The 18,930-nt window shown below is 40.4% G+C and overlaps 1 protein-coding gene across 2 annotated transcripts in view; it reads right to left on the bottom strand.

Annotated features, from left to right (window-relative positions):
* Positions 1 to 2,073: 2,073 nt before the first annotated feature.
* Positions 2,074 to 18,930, bottom strand: part of STXBP4 (syntaxin binding protein 4) — a 165,576-nt gene continuing 148,719 nt past the window's right edge. For both annotated transcript variants that reach the window (XM_004747367.3, XM_004747368.3), the window contains exon 18: positions 2,074 to 7,566. In XM_004747367.3, coding sequence (XP_004747424.1) covers positions 7,458 to 7,566 — 109 coding nt within the window. In that variant the 3' untranslated portion in view covers positions 2,074 to 7,457. The remainder of the gene's footprint in view (positions 7,567 to 18,930) is intronic.

The raw sequence follows: 18,930 nt of genomic DNA, 5'->3' as shown, positions 1-18,930 counted from the left end.
TTTAAGATGCAGTAACTCAGCACACTGGGTAAAAATAAATTGGTAAATAAATGTAGTAACCCAGTGTGCATCTGGACAGACAGGTCAGCAACTTGTCTTGGGGTGGAAGTTCTAGGTTCAACCCTCCCGAGTGGGAAGAGGGGCCAGATGCACATGGAAAACATGCAGAAGTGGCTTTTGTAGAGCAGCGGTGCTGGGCATGGGTGGGGGCAGAAGGTGAGGAAGAGGTGAAGAGAAAATGCATCTTGAAGGCTAGGAAGGGTTAGATGAGGAAATGAGGCTGGAGAGAAAGTGGAAAGGGTGCTAGGGAACTACTGAAGAGTAGCAAGGGGGCAACAGACTCAAATATGGGCTTCAGAAAGATAATTCTGACCGATACGTGGTTGGCTTATTAATGGGGACAGGTGTGCCAGAGAGGCAGGAAGGCATGGTGCCTTCATTGCCATTATCCGGGTAATAAATGCGAAAGGCCTGAAAAACAGGCAGTGTTTGCATGGAACACAGGATTTAAGAAATGTCCTAGAAACGGTACCTGCCTTACCCTTTGTTCCAAACTCACCAAGCATAGAAGTCATTGCCCGAGGGGGGCAGAGGCAGAGGAAGGCCAAGAGTGTTACTCTAAAGGAGCTTTCTCCACGTAGGGGTAGGGATTAATGACCTTGAACCACACTAATCTCTGCCAATATGCAGTTCCCTCTGTTCTTTGGAGTCACTGCTATACTCCAGGAGGTTTATCTAGTGCCAAGGCACTCTGGGTTTGGATGGCTGATGTCACTGTCCAAACCGAGTTTCACTGGGAGGCCATGTGGATTGAATGGAAAAAATCCTCACTTATGTCCTGTGGGGTTTCTGTTACTCTTCACAGAAACCAATTTGATCTTCCACACTGGACCACACACACGGGCTGGAGGAAGCTCAACGACGTGGTCCAAGGCCCCATCTGCCTAGACACACAACGCAGTCATTTCCATCCTAGGGACAATGAAGAATGGGTCTCCTCTGCTCTCACAGCTAATATAATTGGAGTTTTGCTGCTCCCGGAAAGTGGCCCAGGATGGGGGGCCCAGGCCTCTTTCTCAAGAGTCCCCACCAACATTTTTGTTCTTTCTTCCCACCCACAGCCACAGGAATTATTTCCTAGATGGAGAGTAGGAAAGCCTTGCTTTTCCTCCTCAGGAAATACGTGATAAAGAAGCAGGAGAAAGAGGGGTGCCTGGGTGGCTCAGTGGGTTAAGCCTCTGCCTTTGGGCTCAGGTCATGATCTCAGGGTCCTGGAATCGAGTCCCGCATCAGGCTCTCTGCTAGGTGGGGAGCCTGCTTCCCTCCCACCCCACCCCCACCTCCCTCTCTGCCTACTTGTGATCTCTGTCAAATAAATAAATAAAATCTTAAAAAAAAAAAAAAGAAGAGGGAGAAAGAAAACAAATGAGAAAAGCTTTGGTTAATTTCAGTTGCACTTCCTTTATATAAACCATATTCACGTGGGGGCTAGGATCATGTCTGTTTTGCGTCGCCGTCTCTAGTAGTTAGCCAAGTATCTGGCGTCTAGTAGCACATGTTGAGTGTTTAAGTGAATAAATGAATGCAAATGCATGAGAGTTAAATTGGGGACTGAGCCTTGGTAATGGTTAGTACATTACCCATTCAACTTGGCAAGTATGTATCAAACACCTACTATGTGACAGGCAATGTAGGAGATCCTCCTTGATGGTGCTAGATCCTTCCTGCAGTGTGAACAAGACGAATAAATCCCAGCCTTCGTGGAGCTTACTCCCACTGTTAATAGGGAAGACAATAAACAAACAGATCATTACCAACTGGTAAGTAATGGAAAAGAAACAGCGAAGGAATAGAGAATAATTTAGTGACGTGGGAATGGGGGGTAAGGGGGTGCAGTGAGAGCTCGAAATCTGATTGCGCTTTCCCTCAAACTATCCCAACCCCCAAACGTAAAAATGAAACTTAAAAGAAGTTACAAAAGTAGTGTTAGTTAAACATAAAGTCACATGAAGAAAGTGCCTACAGAATTTCATGTAACATTTAGGTGATCACCATTCAGGCACACGTGGATAGTTGTGTTTAAAACAGCTTGAGTATTTTATTTTTATTTATTTTATTTCTCGAGTTAAGTTTCCATGGGCATATTCTGTTTACAGTTCATTTCCTCAAAAGCTACATGCAGTAGAGTATGTAAATTGTTTTAATGGTAGTTCAGTTCTTTCTGTTCTGTAGATGGCAAAATTTATGTTTGTGGGCCCCTGAAAAAGTTGCATTTCACTTTAGCAGAGAAAATAAAAATGTCCATTTCCCCCAGAAAAAGGATTATATTTTCTAATTTTGCAAACACTTTATGGAGGTATCATTTGATTCTGTATTTTTACAGCTGCCTAGCATTTATTATTGGAGAGCCCCTTCTCACAGTGTGTTTCTCTTTCATTTCTAGTCAGGGGGTGTTAATATTATTTTGGAATTATTCGAATTTGAGAGAGTGATAAAGGGCCTCTCTTGAGGGGTTCTTACTAAACAAACCCCTGACTTCTTAATCCTTTAAAGAAAAATAAGGAAAAAAAAAAAAGGAAAGAAAGGAAAAAAGGTTTTAGATTATGAGTTTCTTGGTTTGGGAATCAGAACTATTTGGTGTGTTAACTTTAACACCTTGCATCTTGTCACATTTGGCAGGTGCTCGGGAAATGGTCGATAAGTTGAACTGATTTGGGAAGATTCAGGGGATTACCCTCCTCCATATACAGATGGGGAAACGGAGGCTCAAAGAATTTGTAGATGTGTTTGCATTGTGTTTTGTACTTTACCAAGGGCTCTCACTCAAGTTAGCTCATTAAGAGTGGGTTTTCACCACCATTATATATAAAGTAAGAAATGACAGTAAAAAGAGGAGAGTAATGATGTGTTCAACAGACAGTAAATTAGTCATTGCCAGACTCCCCTATAGATAGCAAAGCATTCTCTGCTGCTAAGGGACAACTAAAACCTAATGATGAAAAACATTCAGGTCCTCAGACAATGATAAAAAGAAGATTACTCTTCTAAGGACAAAAACAATCAGAAAAGTTATTGGCAATCTTTGCACTAAAAAAAGTCATATAATACATAGAAAACAAACTCTCCTACACTACTGGTGGTGGTGTAAATTGGTCCTATTTTAATGGAGAATTTTTGAATAGCTACCAAAAACTAAAATGAACAAACCTTTGACAGAGCAATTTGCTTTTATGAATGTATTCCCGCTACAGACCTACTGGCACAAGAGGCCATGCGTATATGAAGAAAAGGATTTAGTGAATGTAAGAATGTTCACTATGACATTGTAACAGAACAATATGTAACAGCTTAAGGGTTCAGGAACAGACTGATGGCTGCCAAAACTATGAGTTATCTGGGTAGTGTTATTTTACATAGACATTTGAAGTAGAACAATCTATATATTGACATGAAAAAGTGACCCCAATAAATTATGTCAAAAGCAAGCTGTTGAACCGTTAACTGTTAATCAACAGTTAACTTTTGATTAACTTTGAGTAAAAAACACTCATCAAGGTATTTGTGATGACTATCTCTGAAAAGTGAGATGAGCTATTTTATTCACTTTATACAATTCCATACTACTTGATTTTTCAATGGAAATAAGTTAATTTTCACATCCAGATGTTCAAGAGAAGCTGTTCCAACTCTGGCCACCTGAGATTTTTACTTTTTAGCCAAGAATAAGAGGACGCAGGAAATGGATCCTTTTGTTCTACTTTGCTATAGTGCCTCAAACTGTGTCTGGCACACTGAGGGTGCTCAGTAAGTACCCGGGGAATAAAGAAGTAAGGATGACTAATCCTGGTCACTTTTTCATGAGGTGAGGTGGAAGAACATAAGAACATTTTCTAACCCTAGAATCTGAGCTAGTTGTCAATGGAGAAGCCTATCACATCAATAGGGCTGACTTATGTTAAAGACTGACTGACTAGATAAACGTTTATCAACTCACCAAAAAATTATCTGGGGGTTCTACTTGCATTAGATAAGGATTCTTAATGAGTCTCCACCATGTTTGAGTGTCTCTTGAGGGTATTTGTCTGTTGGGTTTGGAGGTCACAGAATCATAACGAGGAAGAAACCCCAGGCATGCCAATTCACATCCTGAACCTTCTTGGTACCACTCTTATAAGGCATCCAGATTGAGCACTTCTGGAACAGTGCTTTCACCTGCTCTGGGGGAATTCTTTCCTGGTGAGCCCTAAATCCCAGAATGTTCTTGACTGCACAGAACTGGAATCTGTCACTTTGAAAAACTGACCCCCAGACCCAACTCTGCCCCCAGAGTCACACACAATGAATCTAAGCAGCTCTGCAGAGTAGTTTGAGAGAACGGGCTGTGCCACACCTGCCCTGAACTCTACCTTCCACGTGTAGGTGACCTGTGACCCTTAGGCAAAGATTAGCAACTCTCTCTAATCCTAAATTTCTTCTTTACAAAATGGGGATGATTATAGTTTCTACCCTATGGGGTTGTTTTAAGAAGATAATAAAGTAACCTATGCAGGCTGCCCATCCCAATGTATGTCACAAAATGACCAACAAAGACTATCACTACAATTTTCATAGGCCTCTTCCATGAGGTATTCCATGAAGCAGGCAGGCAGGAAGAGGCACAAAATAGCAAAGTGAACATATGAGGTGTCTGTTGGTAAAATGCATGCCTGAGGACCTTGATTTCAAGTGACTCTGGCATCTCCTCTGTGTTTTCTTCACTTAGAAACAAATTAGAAAAACACTCCCAGTAGGGAGAGGGAAATTTCAGACCATTAATTTAGCAAAAACAAAAAGTCTGCACTTTCACAATTAGAGACACTAACTTATAAAAGTAACTCCGGATGTTTGAGAATCTCACTCACCTCCGGGGGACACAAGGAAAGAGCTCCCTCAGGGACTTCTCTCAAAAATTGCCTCCCTGAAGCTGGCTAATATTCACGTAGCTGTCAGGAGAGGCACGAGTTTTCTTCAGCCATTCTGAAACTTTTCTCAGGGCTAATGACTGCCTATCAGCCTGGATTTGACTTTATGCTATTATTGAGGATGTAAATTGTAAGTCCTATATATAGTCAGGCGTGAATGGGGGGAACACAACATAGACCTATATTTACGATACAGATCCGTATTACGTGCCATATGAAACTTAACAGACTAGGAGACTTTAGGATTTAGGACTCATTTTTGACCTGGCCGCTAACTCAGTCTGTCATCTCTTAGGATCTCAGCTGACTCATCTATAAAATGGTCACAACTGAGAATTCTTATATTCTAAGGAGCTCTAGGTTTGCACAGCTGTGCTGGGGGCTGCTTTAACTGGGCTCTCAGGTTTCTCTCTCAAGTACAGCAGCAATATTAACAACAACAACAAAAAAAAAAACACAAAAAAATCCTGTTACATATATTAGGATTCTACCTAAGAATTCATTTTAAAAATGAGTCTTTTTCTCCAAAAGATGTTTGAACATCACTGAATCCCAAGATCCTCAAGCTTGGGGTCCCTTTTCTTGTCACTGTTTTTCAGAGGTGGGGAGCGAGTGAGGAGAACGAGGAGGAGGAGGAGGGAGGGAGTGGTGAGAAGAGACCATGGTGACAAACAGTAACTTCTGGGTCTTACCAGCCATGGTCTGGGAACAGGGTATTCCGATTAAGTAATGATTATTACTCACTTTCTTCCTAAGTATGTTACCTAACAAGATCATAATAGTGGATATGAATAAATCCCTTTATACCATTCAGTGTGTACCTAACTAATGCCCAGGACATGTAAACTGACGTCCTGCCCACTCCACCCCAGTGGCCGGCCCCAGGTTTAAATCCTTAACGGAGAGAAAATCTGTAGCCCTCCAAGTCAACGGCTCCTTCCTTCCAGGAACTGTCGAGTGGCATCCTTACAACAAAATAGCTTAAGATGGAAAGTAATCAGTTTGGAGGGTGGTATCAGCAATCACTGAGACCAGTCTTGAACTCACAGCAGGGGAGTTCACGGAGGAGTCCCGACAGCAGAAGAGGTTCCAGATGCTCCTCTTCCCATCAGGGACCCACACATGTTCCTTCTGGCAAGGTCAGTTTATACAGAGCAGACCCCTGACGGGAGCCGGTCCCTTTACTGGAGAAAAATGCGAAGCTGCTCAAGGAAGACTGTTGGAAGGGCATTATGGAGCCGCCCTGACCTGGTGAAGGTTTGGGGGAGGAGGAAGCATTTATAGGAAAACAGTGGGGTTATGTGGGGGCTCTGTCTGAGGGAAGAAGGAGCCTCCTGGATCTCAGCGGCGGCTGGAGAGCACAACTGCGGAGCTCAGCTGTGTCAACAGAACCACGGCGGCCTGCGTGTTGGGCTGCGACCTCCATCTGCAGGGACGTTGGGGAGCAGTGGAAAAGGGGCCGGACGCAGAATCACAAGACAGGTGTGACTTTCAGCCCCGGGACAAGGTGCTTCATTTCTCTGAACTACTATTTCCCTAACTGAAAAACAAGAATAAAAATACCCACAGGATTGCCTGTGTTTTAGGCACGTTGTGTGGTTTAAATAAAAGAGGGTCTGAGAAGCTTTTGGTAAATGAGAAAGCCCCATATACATGTAAATTATATTCCATGGCCCATGACACAGTTGCCCAAATGTGATCCTTAAGAAACCTCCCAAAGCTTGCTCAGATCACTTTCCTAAGGTACTAATATAAAAGGCCAGTGACTTATCAAATAAATGAAGTGCTTCACAGTGTTCACATAATTTCCCAGTAAGTCTTCATTACAAAAACTATGGTATCTGATATTCTATAAAGAACTACATATAAAATTATAAATCTAACGGTACATGAAAAAATATACATATTATAAAATCCAATTATATGTGATTTCAAAAAACGCAACTAGATGATTCTTAACTCCTCTAGTGGCAGTTGATCTTATAAAATGCATACACTTGTATCAAAAAGTTTTACCATACCATATGCTCTCACTCATACGTGGAATTTAAGAAACAAACCAAACGAACAAAGAAAAAAAAGAGACAAAACAAAAAAACCAGACTCTCAAATACGGAGGACAAGAGGGTGGTTGCCAGAAGGGAGGTGGGGGGGTGGACGAAACAGATAAAGGGGATTAAGAGTACGCTTCTGTGATGAGCACTGAGTAGTGTATAGAATTGCTGAATCACGATATTGTACACCTGAAACTTATATGACACTATATGTTGCTGACACTTCGATAAAAGAAAAAAATCCTCATCATAAGCCAAAAAAAAAAAAAATTTTTTTTTTTTTAAACAAAAGTAGCTTAAATCCAGAGTCTCTATTTCACAACTTCAGTAAATAGGGTCTGTTTTGCTCCTGTTTTAGACCGCTGCATGTTGGGGGTCATCCACGTAGAATGAGACGTTAGAAGACCAGGGAGCTCAGCTTCCTACAGAAGACCATCAGCTCTTATGATCGGGGAAGTTCTCTGGAACAATCCTCTTCATTCTCCTCTGAGCAGGATAGGTTCAGTGCACTCATCACGGGATGGATCCAGGATGTTGTCTGTGTTACATGACTTGAGAAGAACAAGGAATGCAATTACAATCTCAAAGACTGCCTGTTCTTCCACCCGTCCACGTACGTCCTGATCCCAGGGACACTGCTTCCTCCCTACGACAGCCCCTTGGGACAGGAAGCAACTGGAACGCCATCCACTAGTTTTAAAAATTCTTGGGCTAAGATTTAAGGTTCAACCATGCCCACTTCTTTCTTTCTTCTTTGGTAAAAAGGAATGTGGGAGAATGTGTCATCTTTCACTCCTTCCTTACCCGAAATTCAGTCAGCAAGTTCTGGGACTGTCTTCCTGAAATCTCTGTGGGGTTTTCTGACCTCCTCCCCTCTTCCAGTGCTATAGCCTGGGTCACTCAAATTGCTTGTCTCTCTCTCTGTTCTGGTTCTTTGTGAATTCAATCTCTACTCCAGCCAAGAGAACAAATCATCTATTGTGGCTCACCTGCTAAAAATTCAGTACCAACCCATGCCTTCTGGATCAAATACACACTCCACAGTAGGAAATACCTTGATTTTTTTCTTACCTGCCTCAACAATACTTTCTTCTCAGCCACAGTCTTTTCCTCCCTCCCACTTTGTTTATCTAGTTAACTCCTACTAATTCCAAAGAACCGTCTCCCTCAAAATTCCTCCAATCTGTGCGCCTGACCTTCTCTCTTGCTACACTCCTAATATTATAAGTGCTTGTTTATCTTCAGTAAAGAAGTAAGAAGTTACGGCATAAGAAGCTCCTTGAGGGCAGGAATTGTGTTTCTTGTCTGAATTTATGGGGCTTCCCATGTGTTCAGAATCGATGATGAGGCATTTCGGGGAAGAACAGAAGCAGAGGGAAGGAAGGATACACCACGGGTACAGGGCCTGTTCAGGGAGTGCTGAAACATCACAACCGGGGCCCCTACCTGGTGCACACTGTTTCTCTGACTTATCCACCCCTCAGTCCAGCTGAATGAAACTCCTCAATCCACCACTATCTGCCCAGCTCCCGACTGTTGGACAGGTGGCTGCCAGAATTAGGATGAGTTGTTTCTTCTTCCTGGATACTCTTTTTTCCCCTGGCTTACCCCACTGCCCTCATCCATTTAGATCAGTTTCCCCCAAGGGTATCTTATCCAAACGCAACCATGGAAAGTAGTATCGTGTCTTAGATTGAGTCTGTCTGAGGGTTGGCACTTAGGAGGATCGAATACGATTGGGGGGGGGGGTCTAAAAGTTTCTCCTAAATCACAGAATATTTCCAAAATATGTTTTTAAAGGGTTTTTAGTAACTTTTATGTAAAGAAGATAATTCTATGATCAAACAAGTTTGAGATACACTAGGTTAAATAGAGCTAAACGGGTATTTTTACTGCAGGATTCCCCTAAGCCTTAACTGTATTAACATGTTCTATGACTCTCCATGGGTACGCGGTGTTATTCAAACTAACATGCCCCTGGTAGCACACATGGGACTAGCATTCCACAGACCACAATTGGGGAACTATCACAAAATGCACTTACTTTATTGGCTGTTGATGACAATAACTGAAAATGTTGGACTTCGTACAAATGGGCAGTTTTACCGTCAATGGTGATTTGGTTTGTTTTTGACCCTCTATCCCAAATTCAATGCATACTCCCCATACAAATTGTTCAACTCCTGCATTTAAATATTAAAATTTATCTTTCTTTTTTTTTTTTTTTTAAAGATTTTATTTATTTATTTGACAGAGAGAGATCACAAGTAGACAGAGAGGCAGACAGAGAGAGGGAGAGAGAGAGAGGCAAGCAGGCTCCCTGCTGAGCAGAGAGCCCAATGCGGGACTCGATCCCAGGACGCTGAGATCATGACCTGAGCTGAAGGCAGCGGCTTAACCCACTGAGCCACCCAGGCGCCCCTAAAATTTATCTTTCCATGGAAGATCACTGATAGCTTCATACTGGGGTAAACGGATTCAAGGTGTTTTAAGATGGCAAGGCCCAAACATCTTTGTAATTTTAAAAGCACAGAGTGTGGTTAAGTGGTACAAAGAATCATTCTTCTCTTGACAGTAATCCACATTACTATTATCTCTTTAAAATGGTTTATGGTTTAATGGAATTTCTTATTACGGAGGCGAAACTTACGAAAGCACTGGATTCTGCCCAGGTTAACTTCATTTCAAGGTCTTGGGGGCTGGGGGTAGGGAAAGCTGGAAGTCTGCCTAAATTGAAAGTGGTTTTAAAGAAATACTAATGAGTGTACCATAAGAGGGCCAGGAGGCCGCTGCAAAGTGAAATGAGGACACATCGTTCTGCAATGAAGCACCTGCTTAAAACTAAAAGGAAAAACTCGATGAGACGGTTTTGCTAATTTTAAAATCTTGGTACATTTACTTTGATGTTTACCAGCACATTTATAATATCTTAGTCCAAAGAAGAGACTTCAAAACTGTTAAAGTCTCCCTCACCACCCATGTCCCCTAATTAGGAAGTTGGGAAGGAAGGGGAAGGGGAATAACCACCTGAGGGGCAAGTTCAGCTGCACACTTTCCTAGCAGACTTTTTGAAAAACAGTATTCTTATGCTTAAACGAGTGTAACTGCCTCGATATGGACATTCCATTAAATTTATAATGTAAACGAAGCCAAAGCAAAATGTCTAAGGAAAAAAATGTAGTTATTGACTCTGAACAATGACTACGAGAAAGTTCCCCGAGAAGGTTATCCTTGCCAAGAAACTTCATTAGCGCTTTTTTTTTTTTAAATCAACAAATCTACATATGATCTTTTCCCAAATTTAAAAGTAACACCATAAAATATTAATTGATTAAGCTTATGTTCAAAGTATACTTCTTGGTATCTGTTTAAAAAACACACACCCAAACACTAAATGTGCAATTACAACAGTTACTTACTAGGAAACAAAATAAACAAACAACAACAACAACAAAAAACAACTAACAAAGGGAAACTAAACAAAGGTTTTTATGCTTCAAGTACATATTTCATACTTAGGTCTTTTGTACAAACAAAACCCGAAGCTGCTAAAACTCAGGTGAAGTGCCTGGCAACGAGTACATATTCAGTAAGTGATTATGGCTGTTTTTTTTTTTTTTTTTTTTTTTTTAATAATTAGAACTTTGTGATTATTGCAAGAAAAATTTGGAATTCTTCCTTTGATGCTGGAACAGGGCCAGCTGGGTGTATACCACTCAATTTTATGTCCTGGTGAGCATGGTGCCTAAAGAGCTTTGACATAATCGGTATGATGAGATAATCCCAGCTTTACTGGCTTGGAGAACATTCTAGTATTAGAGATATTTCCTCTCTGATTTCTGTGCTTGGTAGCTCAACTGAGAAGAGAGAATAAATCAGCCCTGTTGACTCTGTTTAATTAATAAAGACCCATGGTTCATAAAGTGAGATGCTCCTACTTAGTATGAAAAATTCAGAGGTCTGGAGAATAAATGAGGCTGATTATGGAATGTAAAAATCTTCCATCTGAACATATACTACCTCTGGCAAATGTTCCTGCAGAGAGTGCATCTGACCTGATTTGGGCGCAATCAACGGCAGTTCTGAGATATTTGAAAATCTAAAAAGCACAATACTACTTGCCTCTGAGTGTTTGCCAAATCTGTTGTTGGGAAACACTAATATTCGATCTAGGAAGAAGACGGTGTTGTGTTTTCTTTCTTCCATAATATTAGTAAATTGAAAGACATATTTTAGGACCTATAAAAAAAGCCCTAAGAGAACATGCTTTATTTTATTGGCAAAGAAATGTAAGTGAATTATTTAAATCCCATTATAATTACCCTCCTTATGTTTCTTACCTTCCTAGCATGCAAAATGCTTTCTTTCAAAATTAAAATTTAGGACAGCCTTTAAGAGAAAAGTGGTTTAAAGACAAAAAGTACACTAGCTTTGAAGAAATTCATTCTTAATAACTGTCTGTGATGATGAAAGAGGTTCTTCTGTTAAACTCCATTATAAATGTCACTATTTATATATCATCATGAATAGAGCAAGGGTGCATATATGATTTTATCATGATGAAGATAAGGTTGCAAAATAATGTGACTAATTAACTTGCAATGTCTTTTTTGGGGGGGGGGTGGGAGGTAATCCTATGCATATAATATTCATATGAACAAGAAATTAAAAACAAGTAATATGTGTTAATTCAATCTGTTTCTAGCATCAGTATCTTGGAATTGCTGGAAAATTTTACAGCTGGCCATAAATGGCAAGTAGTAAAGACAATAAAAGTTTTAAACTTAAAAAAGAATCCCAACTGAAAACAAATTGGACAAAAAGAAAAAGAAAACAAATTGGAAGGTAAGAACAGAAAGTGAACCGTGTCAATCAAATTATTAAAAAGTCACCAAACCTTGGGGAGGCAGCACATAATCTTGCCAGACACTGGTTATGAGGCTGACTAGGAATTAGTAATAAGAAGAATTCATTCCAAAACATGCTTAAGAGAAAATCATAAGCTGTTTGTTTCCACTGACATATAAGGAGTTCCCTCTTATATAATTTTGGAAATATATGCCTAAAATCAAAATGGATATTTCTCAGTAATTAACTCTGTAAATATCACAATAATAGTTCCATATTTTGTAATTAAACATTTGGAAATCTAGTGGGACTCTGACCAAATATTAGCAGGATCCCATCCAAACCCTTATGGTCTTCAAGATAAACTTCTTTTTATTACATATTTATGGCAATTTATATAAAAAATATATATCTTTTGAAAATTAAAAACTCTAATTAAAAAACCTTTGTATCTCAGATATCACATATTATAAGAATCTGAAGTTATCGTAACATGTTACTTATGCATAGTATTGGGAAAAAGTTGCCGTCTCTAGACCTGTAAAAGATGAACACTGAAAAGAAAATTCCTGAGAAAAACATGGAAAATATAAATTATACCCTTTTTTTTAATATCCTTTAAATCACATCCTTTAAATTGCTGTCAATTACTGTACAGAGCGAAAACATCCCAGATCCAGAGCTGATACAAAGAAATTGTTCTACAGTCATAGATTACAGTTTTGGGCAACTCTTAAAAACTGATGCTGTTTTTCACTGTGATAGGATTCCAGAATACAGAAGGCCTCCAAGAACATGTATTTATACATTGGACTATTAGATACTAACGAACACAGAATTTTCAAGTTGTATATTTGTACCTTCTTACATTCCCTCTGGCAGTGCCCACCAAACTTCACATCCTCCCTTCCATCTCACAGCGTTGTTACCGGGAGGTTGCTGTCCAGAAGCAGACTACCTGCCCTGACTAGCCTTATGGGAGCCTGTGTCTAGGTCCTGCTAATCAAGGTGAGAGAACAGATGCTTGTCTTTTGTGGGCAGGGGTTTTTAAGGACCTGGAGTGCCGTCTCTACTCTTATTCCTCATCTGCTAAATGAAGGCAGAGGACTCTGAGGACCAAGGAGATGAGGAGCCATGAGTTAGGAGGAGCTGGGGTACCAAAGTCACCAGCCAAAGCATAGAAAAGCCATTTGTCCACCAGGAAGCTCTGCATTGACTGGTATGTGAGCATTAAGCAAGTGAAAGGTGGCGGTTTGTTACAGCAATTAATGCCATTCTAAATCATCATCAAGCAAGAAGAGAGTATTTCAAGATCAAGCTGTGACTATCACTCCCTCAGTACAGACAACTTCTCCAAACTAAAGAGGTTGGCTTTCTAGAAAAATACAGAAGATGGGCAATATATATATATACATATATATATATATATATGTATATATATATATTTTCATGCTACTTTAAAAAGGTCAATAATCAAAAACTGTCAGAATGTAGATTAATGAAAACTAAATTTAATTAGAAATAACTTTGCAAGACCACTGCTAGTTTCCAGCTTAAATTCTCACTTATGAACAAAAGTGCATGAAATACTAAAGCTACTTCAATCTGTAATGTTCAGCAGTTTCACTTTTTTATCCAATAAAATAAGTTTAATGAACATCTGATTATGTATGTTTTCTTAATTATCAAATTTGAAACTTAAAAAATACTAAAATTATTTGAAACAAAATTTCAACTAATTTTATACTTATTCTAATTTTCTTTTTCTTTCTTTTTTTAAAAAGATTTATTTATTTATTTATTTGACAGACACAGATCACAAGTAGGCAGAGAGAGAGAGAGAGAGAGAGGAGGAAGCTGAGCAGAAAGCCCAATGAGGGGCTCGATCCCAGCACCCTGGGATCATGACCTCAGCTGAAGGCAGAGGCTTTAACCCACTGAGCCACCCGGGCACCCCCTAATTTTATTTTTCTACCAAAGTTAAGTGAAGTACACTAAAAACATAAGAACATGAATGTGCATATTTTATCAGAGAAGAATTGAACATTCTAAAATGACAAAACTGGATGGGACTTTGAGAAGTTTCCTCCCTCACCATCTCTATAGTCTTGACATGTTCTATCCAAATATTACCGACTCCATAATGCATAAGTGCAAAAGCCACTTAACAGTGAGTGCTATAAAGTAGAAACTTTCAATTATAGTAAAAAATTATGGGATAAACACCAAACATACCATCAACCTTTATAGTTCTTTCATCGACTCTACAATACTATTTCTTGTAGTGCCATCTTGGACTTGTTAATCAATGGACTTAACTGACTTAGAGGAACTTAGTTTATTTTGAAGAAGAGAAAAAGTTATACTTATTATCCTCATGCTATATATGAGAAAACTAATACCGAGAGAGGCAAAATAACTTACTTCAGGTCATAAAACTGTGTTAGAGCCTGGCTCTGGACTCAAATCTGACTTCTGAGAGTTTAGCCATTCTGTTAAACTCTTCCCCGAGGCTCTGTTATTTGGGTGGGTTTCAACAATAATGTGTATGGTGAATTCTGGGATGGGCTAAATGACCACCTAAAAGGGCTCTTCAGATTTACCAAAATGAGGTAGTTAAGGGTGGGCTGACTGATCATAGATTACATAGTCTAAAATATTTTTTAAAGCCCTTGCCACAAAACTCATATTTTTATTAAGTGGGAATAAAAAGTACTAGCATGAAGCCTGCTTCCCCAGAAGTTTTACACTTTTCACATCGTGAAAATGAATTCTTACTATGTCTGTCTTCTTGCTCACCAGGCTGTTAACTTCTGGAGGGCAGAGAAGCATTCTTTGTGTCTTTACAATCTCAGTGTCAGGCTCTCAGAAAATGAGGGTCAATAAATGTCTGATGTCTAGATCCACCAGACTTTTCACTGGTATTTTTATTAAACCACAAGTAAAAAAAATGCTCAGAAGTGGTAAACTAGCTTATTTAGGATTGAGGGCCAGATAAAACTGTCTTCAGATGGGATAATGCAGTCACCTCACTCTAAGAGATTCAGAAATATGCATAAAGAGACTCTACTTTATCAGTAAAGCGTTCAATTGAATTAAATATCCTAAATGTCACCAAATAGCCAGGACTACTAACCCTCTTCACCAATATTCTAATATCCAAGTAACTTGAAAAGGTCTATTCATCTATTTGGTGGAAGGTAATAACTGAACCACTATAATAATCCAAACAATTTTGATTAGAGTTTATTTCCTAAATAACCAGAGTTATATGTAAGTTTATTAAAATCCCAGGATTTAAGTTATAGTTGCTTACATTGAACAAATACTATTGTTTTGTTTTGTTCTAAGATTTTATCCATTCATTTGGTAGACAAATATCACAAGTAGGCAGAGAGGCAGGCAGAGAGAGATAGGGGGAACAGGTTCCCCGCTGAGCAGGGAGCCCAACACGGGGCTCGATCCCAGGACCCCAAGACCATGACCCGAGCTGAAGGCAGAGGCTCAACCCACTGAGCCACTCAAGTGCCCCCGAACAAATACTATTGTTAGCTAAACAAATCTTGTGTTAACTGGTAGTATAAAATGTAAACAAAGACAAACAAAGACAAACAGATGTGATGATAAGGGGTGGCTAAAAGCTTACACTACCCCTCAATTCTCTTACCATTACTGAAGTGATTTTACTAACCTGCAATTTTCAGCCTCTGAAATAACTCAGGATGCAGCCAAAGCCATGTTTCTAGGCAGCCAACACCCAACAATAGGATGCAGATTTTTCCTAAAGAGGCCTAGTTAATGCTGGCACTAAGTAACAAGGTTTAGGTAAGGTCTAAGAAGACCCTCCAGCCCCCTCAATGTCCTAGATCATTCATTTGATATGGATGTTTGGGTGTGTTGACAGCTAGATCAAACTTGACATCGATAAGGATTTTGTACTTTACAATGTTTTTTTTGATAGTGATTTCCCAATTTGCTTTTCGTACAAAGCTCATAAACCTGACTTGTCTCTACAAGTTTTACAACTGAAGAAACCGAGGCTCAGGGTGTTCATGTACCCTTAACTCACACAGTTTACTATTCTTTCAAACAGACTATGCAGACCTGGTTTGAAATCCCAGATGGCCCATGTATTAACTGGGTTACTATATGTCTCTGGGAAAGTTACTTGAACTCCGAGTCTCAGTTTCCTAATCTAGAAAACATGCAACACCTGCCTCAAATAGTGTTAAGAGATAAACATGTATAAATCCTCTAGTTCCATGCCTGATGCATTTTAGGCGCAAGTCATAACCATTACCCTCTCCCCTCCACCTCTGACTCCCTGTATTAGTTTTCTACTAGTGCAGTAACAAATTGCCACATAAAATTTAGTGGCTTTAAACAACACAGATTCACTGGCTTACAGTTCTGTAGCTCGGAAGTCCGACATGGCTCTTGCTGGGCTAAAATCAAGGTGTTGGCAAGGCTATTGTTCCTTTCTGGCAGCTCTAGAGGAGATTTCGTTTCCTTGCTTTCCCAGCTTAACGGCCACCCACATACTGTGGTTCGTGGCCCCCATCTTCAAAGCCAGAAACACCGCCTGTCACTCCCTGCTTCCACTTTCCTATCTCTTTCTCTGAACCTCTTCTTCTGCCTCCCTCTTCCACTGTTAAGGACTCATGTGATTAGACTAGACCCACCTGGTTAATCCAGGATAATCTCCCTATTTTAAGACCAGCTGATTAGCAGCCTTAATTCCATGTGCAAACTTTATGCATGGAACCTAATGTATCCAAATGTTGTGGAGATCAGCACGAGGACATCGTTGTGTGTGTGTGTGTGGGGGGGAGGTCATTATTCTCCTGGCCACATTCCCCCTCCCCTTAGCTGCTTCATCTACTAAAGACTAGGGCACAAGGGAAAAACCACTGGTTTGGATTAGTTCTTGCAAATGTGCCTAAAACCTGGTAAGTATATAAGAAAATGATATACTGCTCTGTAATGGAGATTATTAGATAAAGAAAAATAAGGGGCTGGAAAATTGATGGAAAGTAGTTTAAGATAAAGAAGCAACTGTTGTGAACTGAATTGTGCCCTTACCCCTTCCAATTCATATACTGAAGCCCTAACCCATTAGGTGGGCTATATTGAGAAACAGGGCATTTGGGGAGGTAAAGTTAGATGAGGTCATGGAGGTGTGGCCCTGGGTCCAATGGGACTGACGTCCTTGTAAGAAGAGGAAGAGACACCAGAGCTTGATCTCTCTGAGCACACATGGATAAGAAAAGAGGCCATGTGAGGACACAGTGAGAAGGTAATGGTCTATATCCTAGGAAGAAAGGCCTCACCAGAAACCAATCCTAATGGCATGTTGAGCTTGGACTTCCGGCCTCCAGAACTACGAGAAAATAAATTTTTGCTCTTTAAGCCAGTCTTGGCAGTTCTAGCAGATTGATAGAGCAACCGAATTTGGAAGGGAAAGTGTTTGACAAATAAGTTAGTATTTGTTAATTAACTTAAATAAAGGGTCCTGGAGACAGAGATACCTCCTCATTTGGCTAAATAAAAGTATAACCCCAGAAAGGTGATGAATTTCCCAAATACTTCTTGCAATCCCAGAGGATTTGCTTACAGTATCCCAATAAAATGCTAAAAAACATGCCTGATGCCTTCTACCTGTCACTGGTTAAATGGGGGGGGGGGGGAAGGAGTTTGATGCAGGCTGTCTAGATCTGGATGTTTTATTCATTTCAGTGGGCTCTGCCACTCTGAATAACCCAAGCCAGCTGGCTGGCCTTTCGTTTAAATGACAGTTGCTCATCTAGCACTTCGTACTGCTATACCCCCTTCGTAGATATTTATGGAAAATCCAGAGCGAGCTGTCTCAGGCTCCTGAGCCATGCAACCTCTCGGCTCCTGTCACAGGGCTTCTGTTTTGGCTAGTGGTTTCTATTTGCAGCTGTGCAGATGCTGTCATTTACAGCCCCACCCCTGTCCAATAGCAGTAAAATGCAGGAAGGGAGGGCGAACTAACCTCTGTTCTACACTCACCATGGGCCAGGTATTTTGTCAGGGGCTTACCCCTCCCCACCCCCCCACCCCCGTATTTTATTCAATTCTCAAAACAAGCCTAGGAGATATAAACCACTATCGTTTTTGAATGAGAAAAGGGAATATAGACACCTGAAAACAGCATCGATTATACCAAGGTCACCCCCGTAAGTCGTGCATCAATACTAGAACCCAGGTGTGTCTGACATTACAGTCTGTATTTTCTTTCTCCCTCATCAATTGCTTCCCCAAATTGGCAATGACCGTATTCAGGCATTTGATAAATGTTTCCTCAGCCCCTATCCATACCAGGCACTGTTCTGGTTAATGGGTATTCTAACAGATGGTTCCATCCAAACCAGTGCGTTGAATACAATTTGTTCATTAGTAAGAAGTGTTTGGGGATTAAGATATGTCCTCCTTCAAGCCATCTTTTGATTTCTTCATTACAGTCTCAGGAGGAACGAAATGCTCCGGCTTCTCAGGCATGTGGACGAGAGTGAGGAGCTAACCTGCCCTGTCCTTATCTATGCTGAAGTCAGGTGCACAGAAACTGCCTCCTTCCTCATCAAGTGAGCCTTAGACTTATAGTCGTCTGTGAATGGGTATTTCTTTTTATTTATTTATTTTATTTTATTTATTTATTTTTTAAAGATTTTATTTAGTTATTTGAGAGAGAGACAGTGAGAGAGAACATGAGCGAGGAGAAGGTCAGAGAGAGAAGCAGACTCCCCGTGGAGCTGGGAGTCCGACGGGACTCGATCCTAGAACTCTGGGATCATGACCTGAGCCAAAGGCAGTCGTCCAAACAACTGAGCCACCCAGGCATCCCTGTGAATGGGTATTTCTTTACGCACCCAAAATGAACCAAAGCAGCCAAATTAATGAGGTCTTCAGAAGGAGGGCTCCCAAGAGTGTCCACTAAAGTGGAACTAAACTAGTCTGCCAAAGACTTAGGAAAAGTCAAAAGTAGCAGCTTATTATTTCCAATCCAGAAACCATACGTTTCCTCTCCAACCTCCCCTCCAATCACC

This window comes from Mustela putorius, unplaced genomic scaffold (assembly GCF_011764305.1).
Source record: "Mustela putorius furo isolate JIRA1106 unplaced genomic scaffold, ASM1176430v1.1 tig00003962_pilon_pilon_pilon, whole genome shotgun sequence".
Lineage (NCBI taxonomy): Eukaryota > Metazoa > Chordata > Mammalia > Carnivora > Mustelidae > Mustela > Mustela putorius.
Note: the sequence above shows the minus strand (reverse complement) of the source record. Positions and strands in the feature narration are given on the sequence as shown.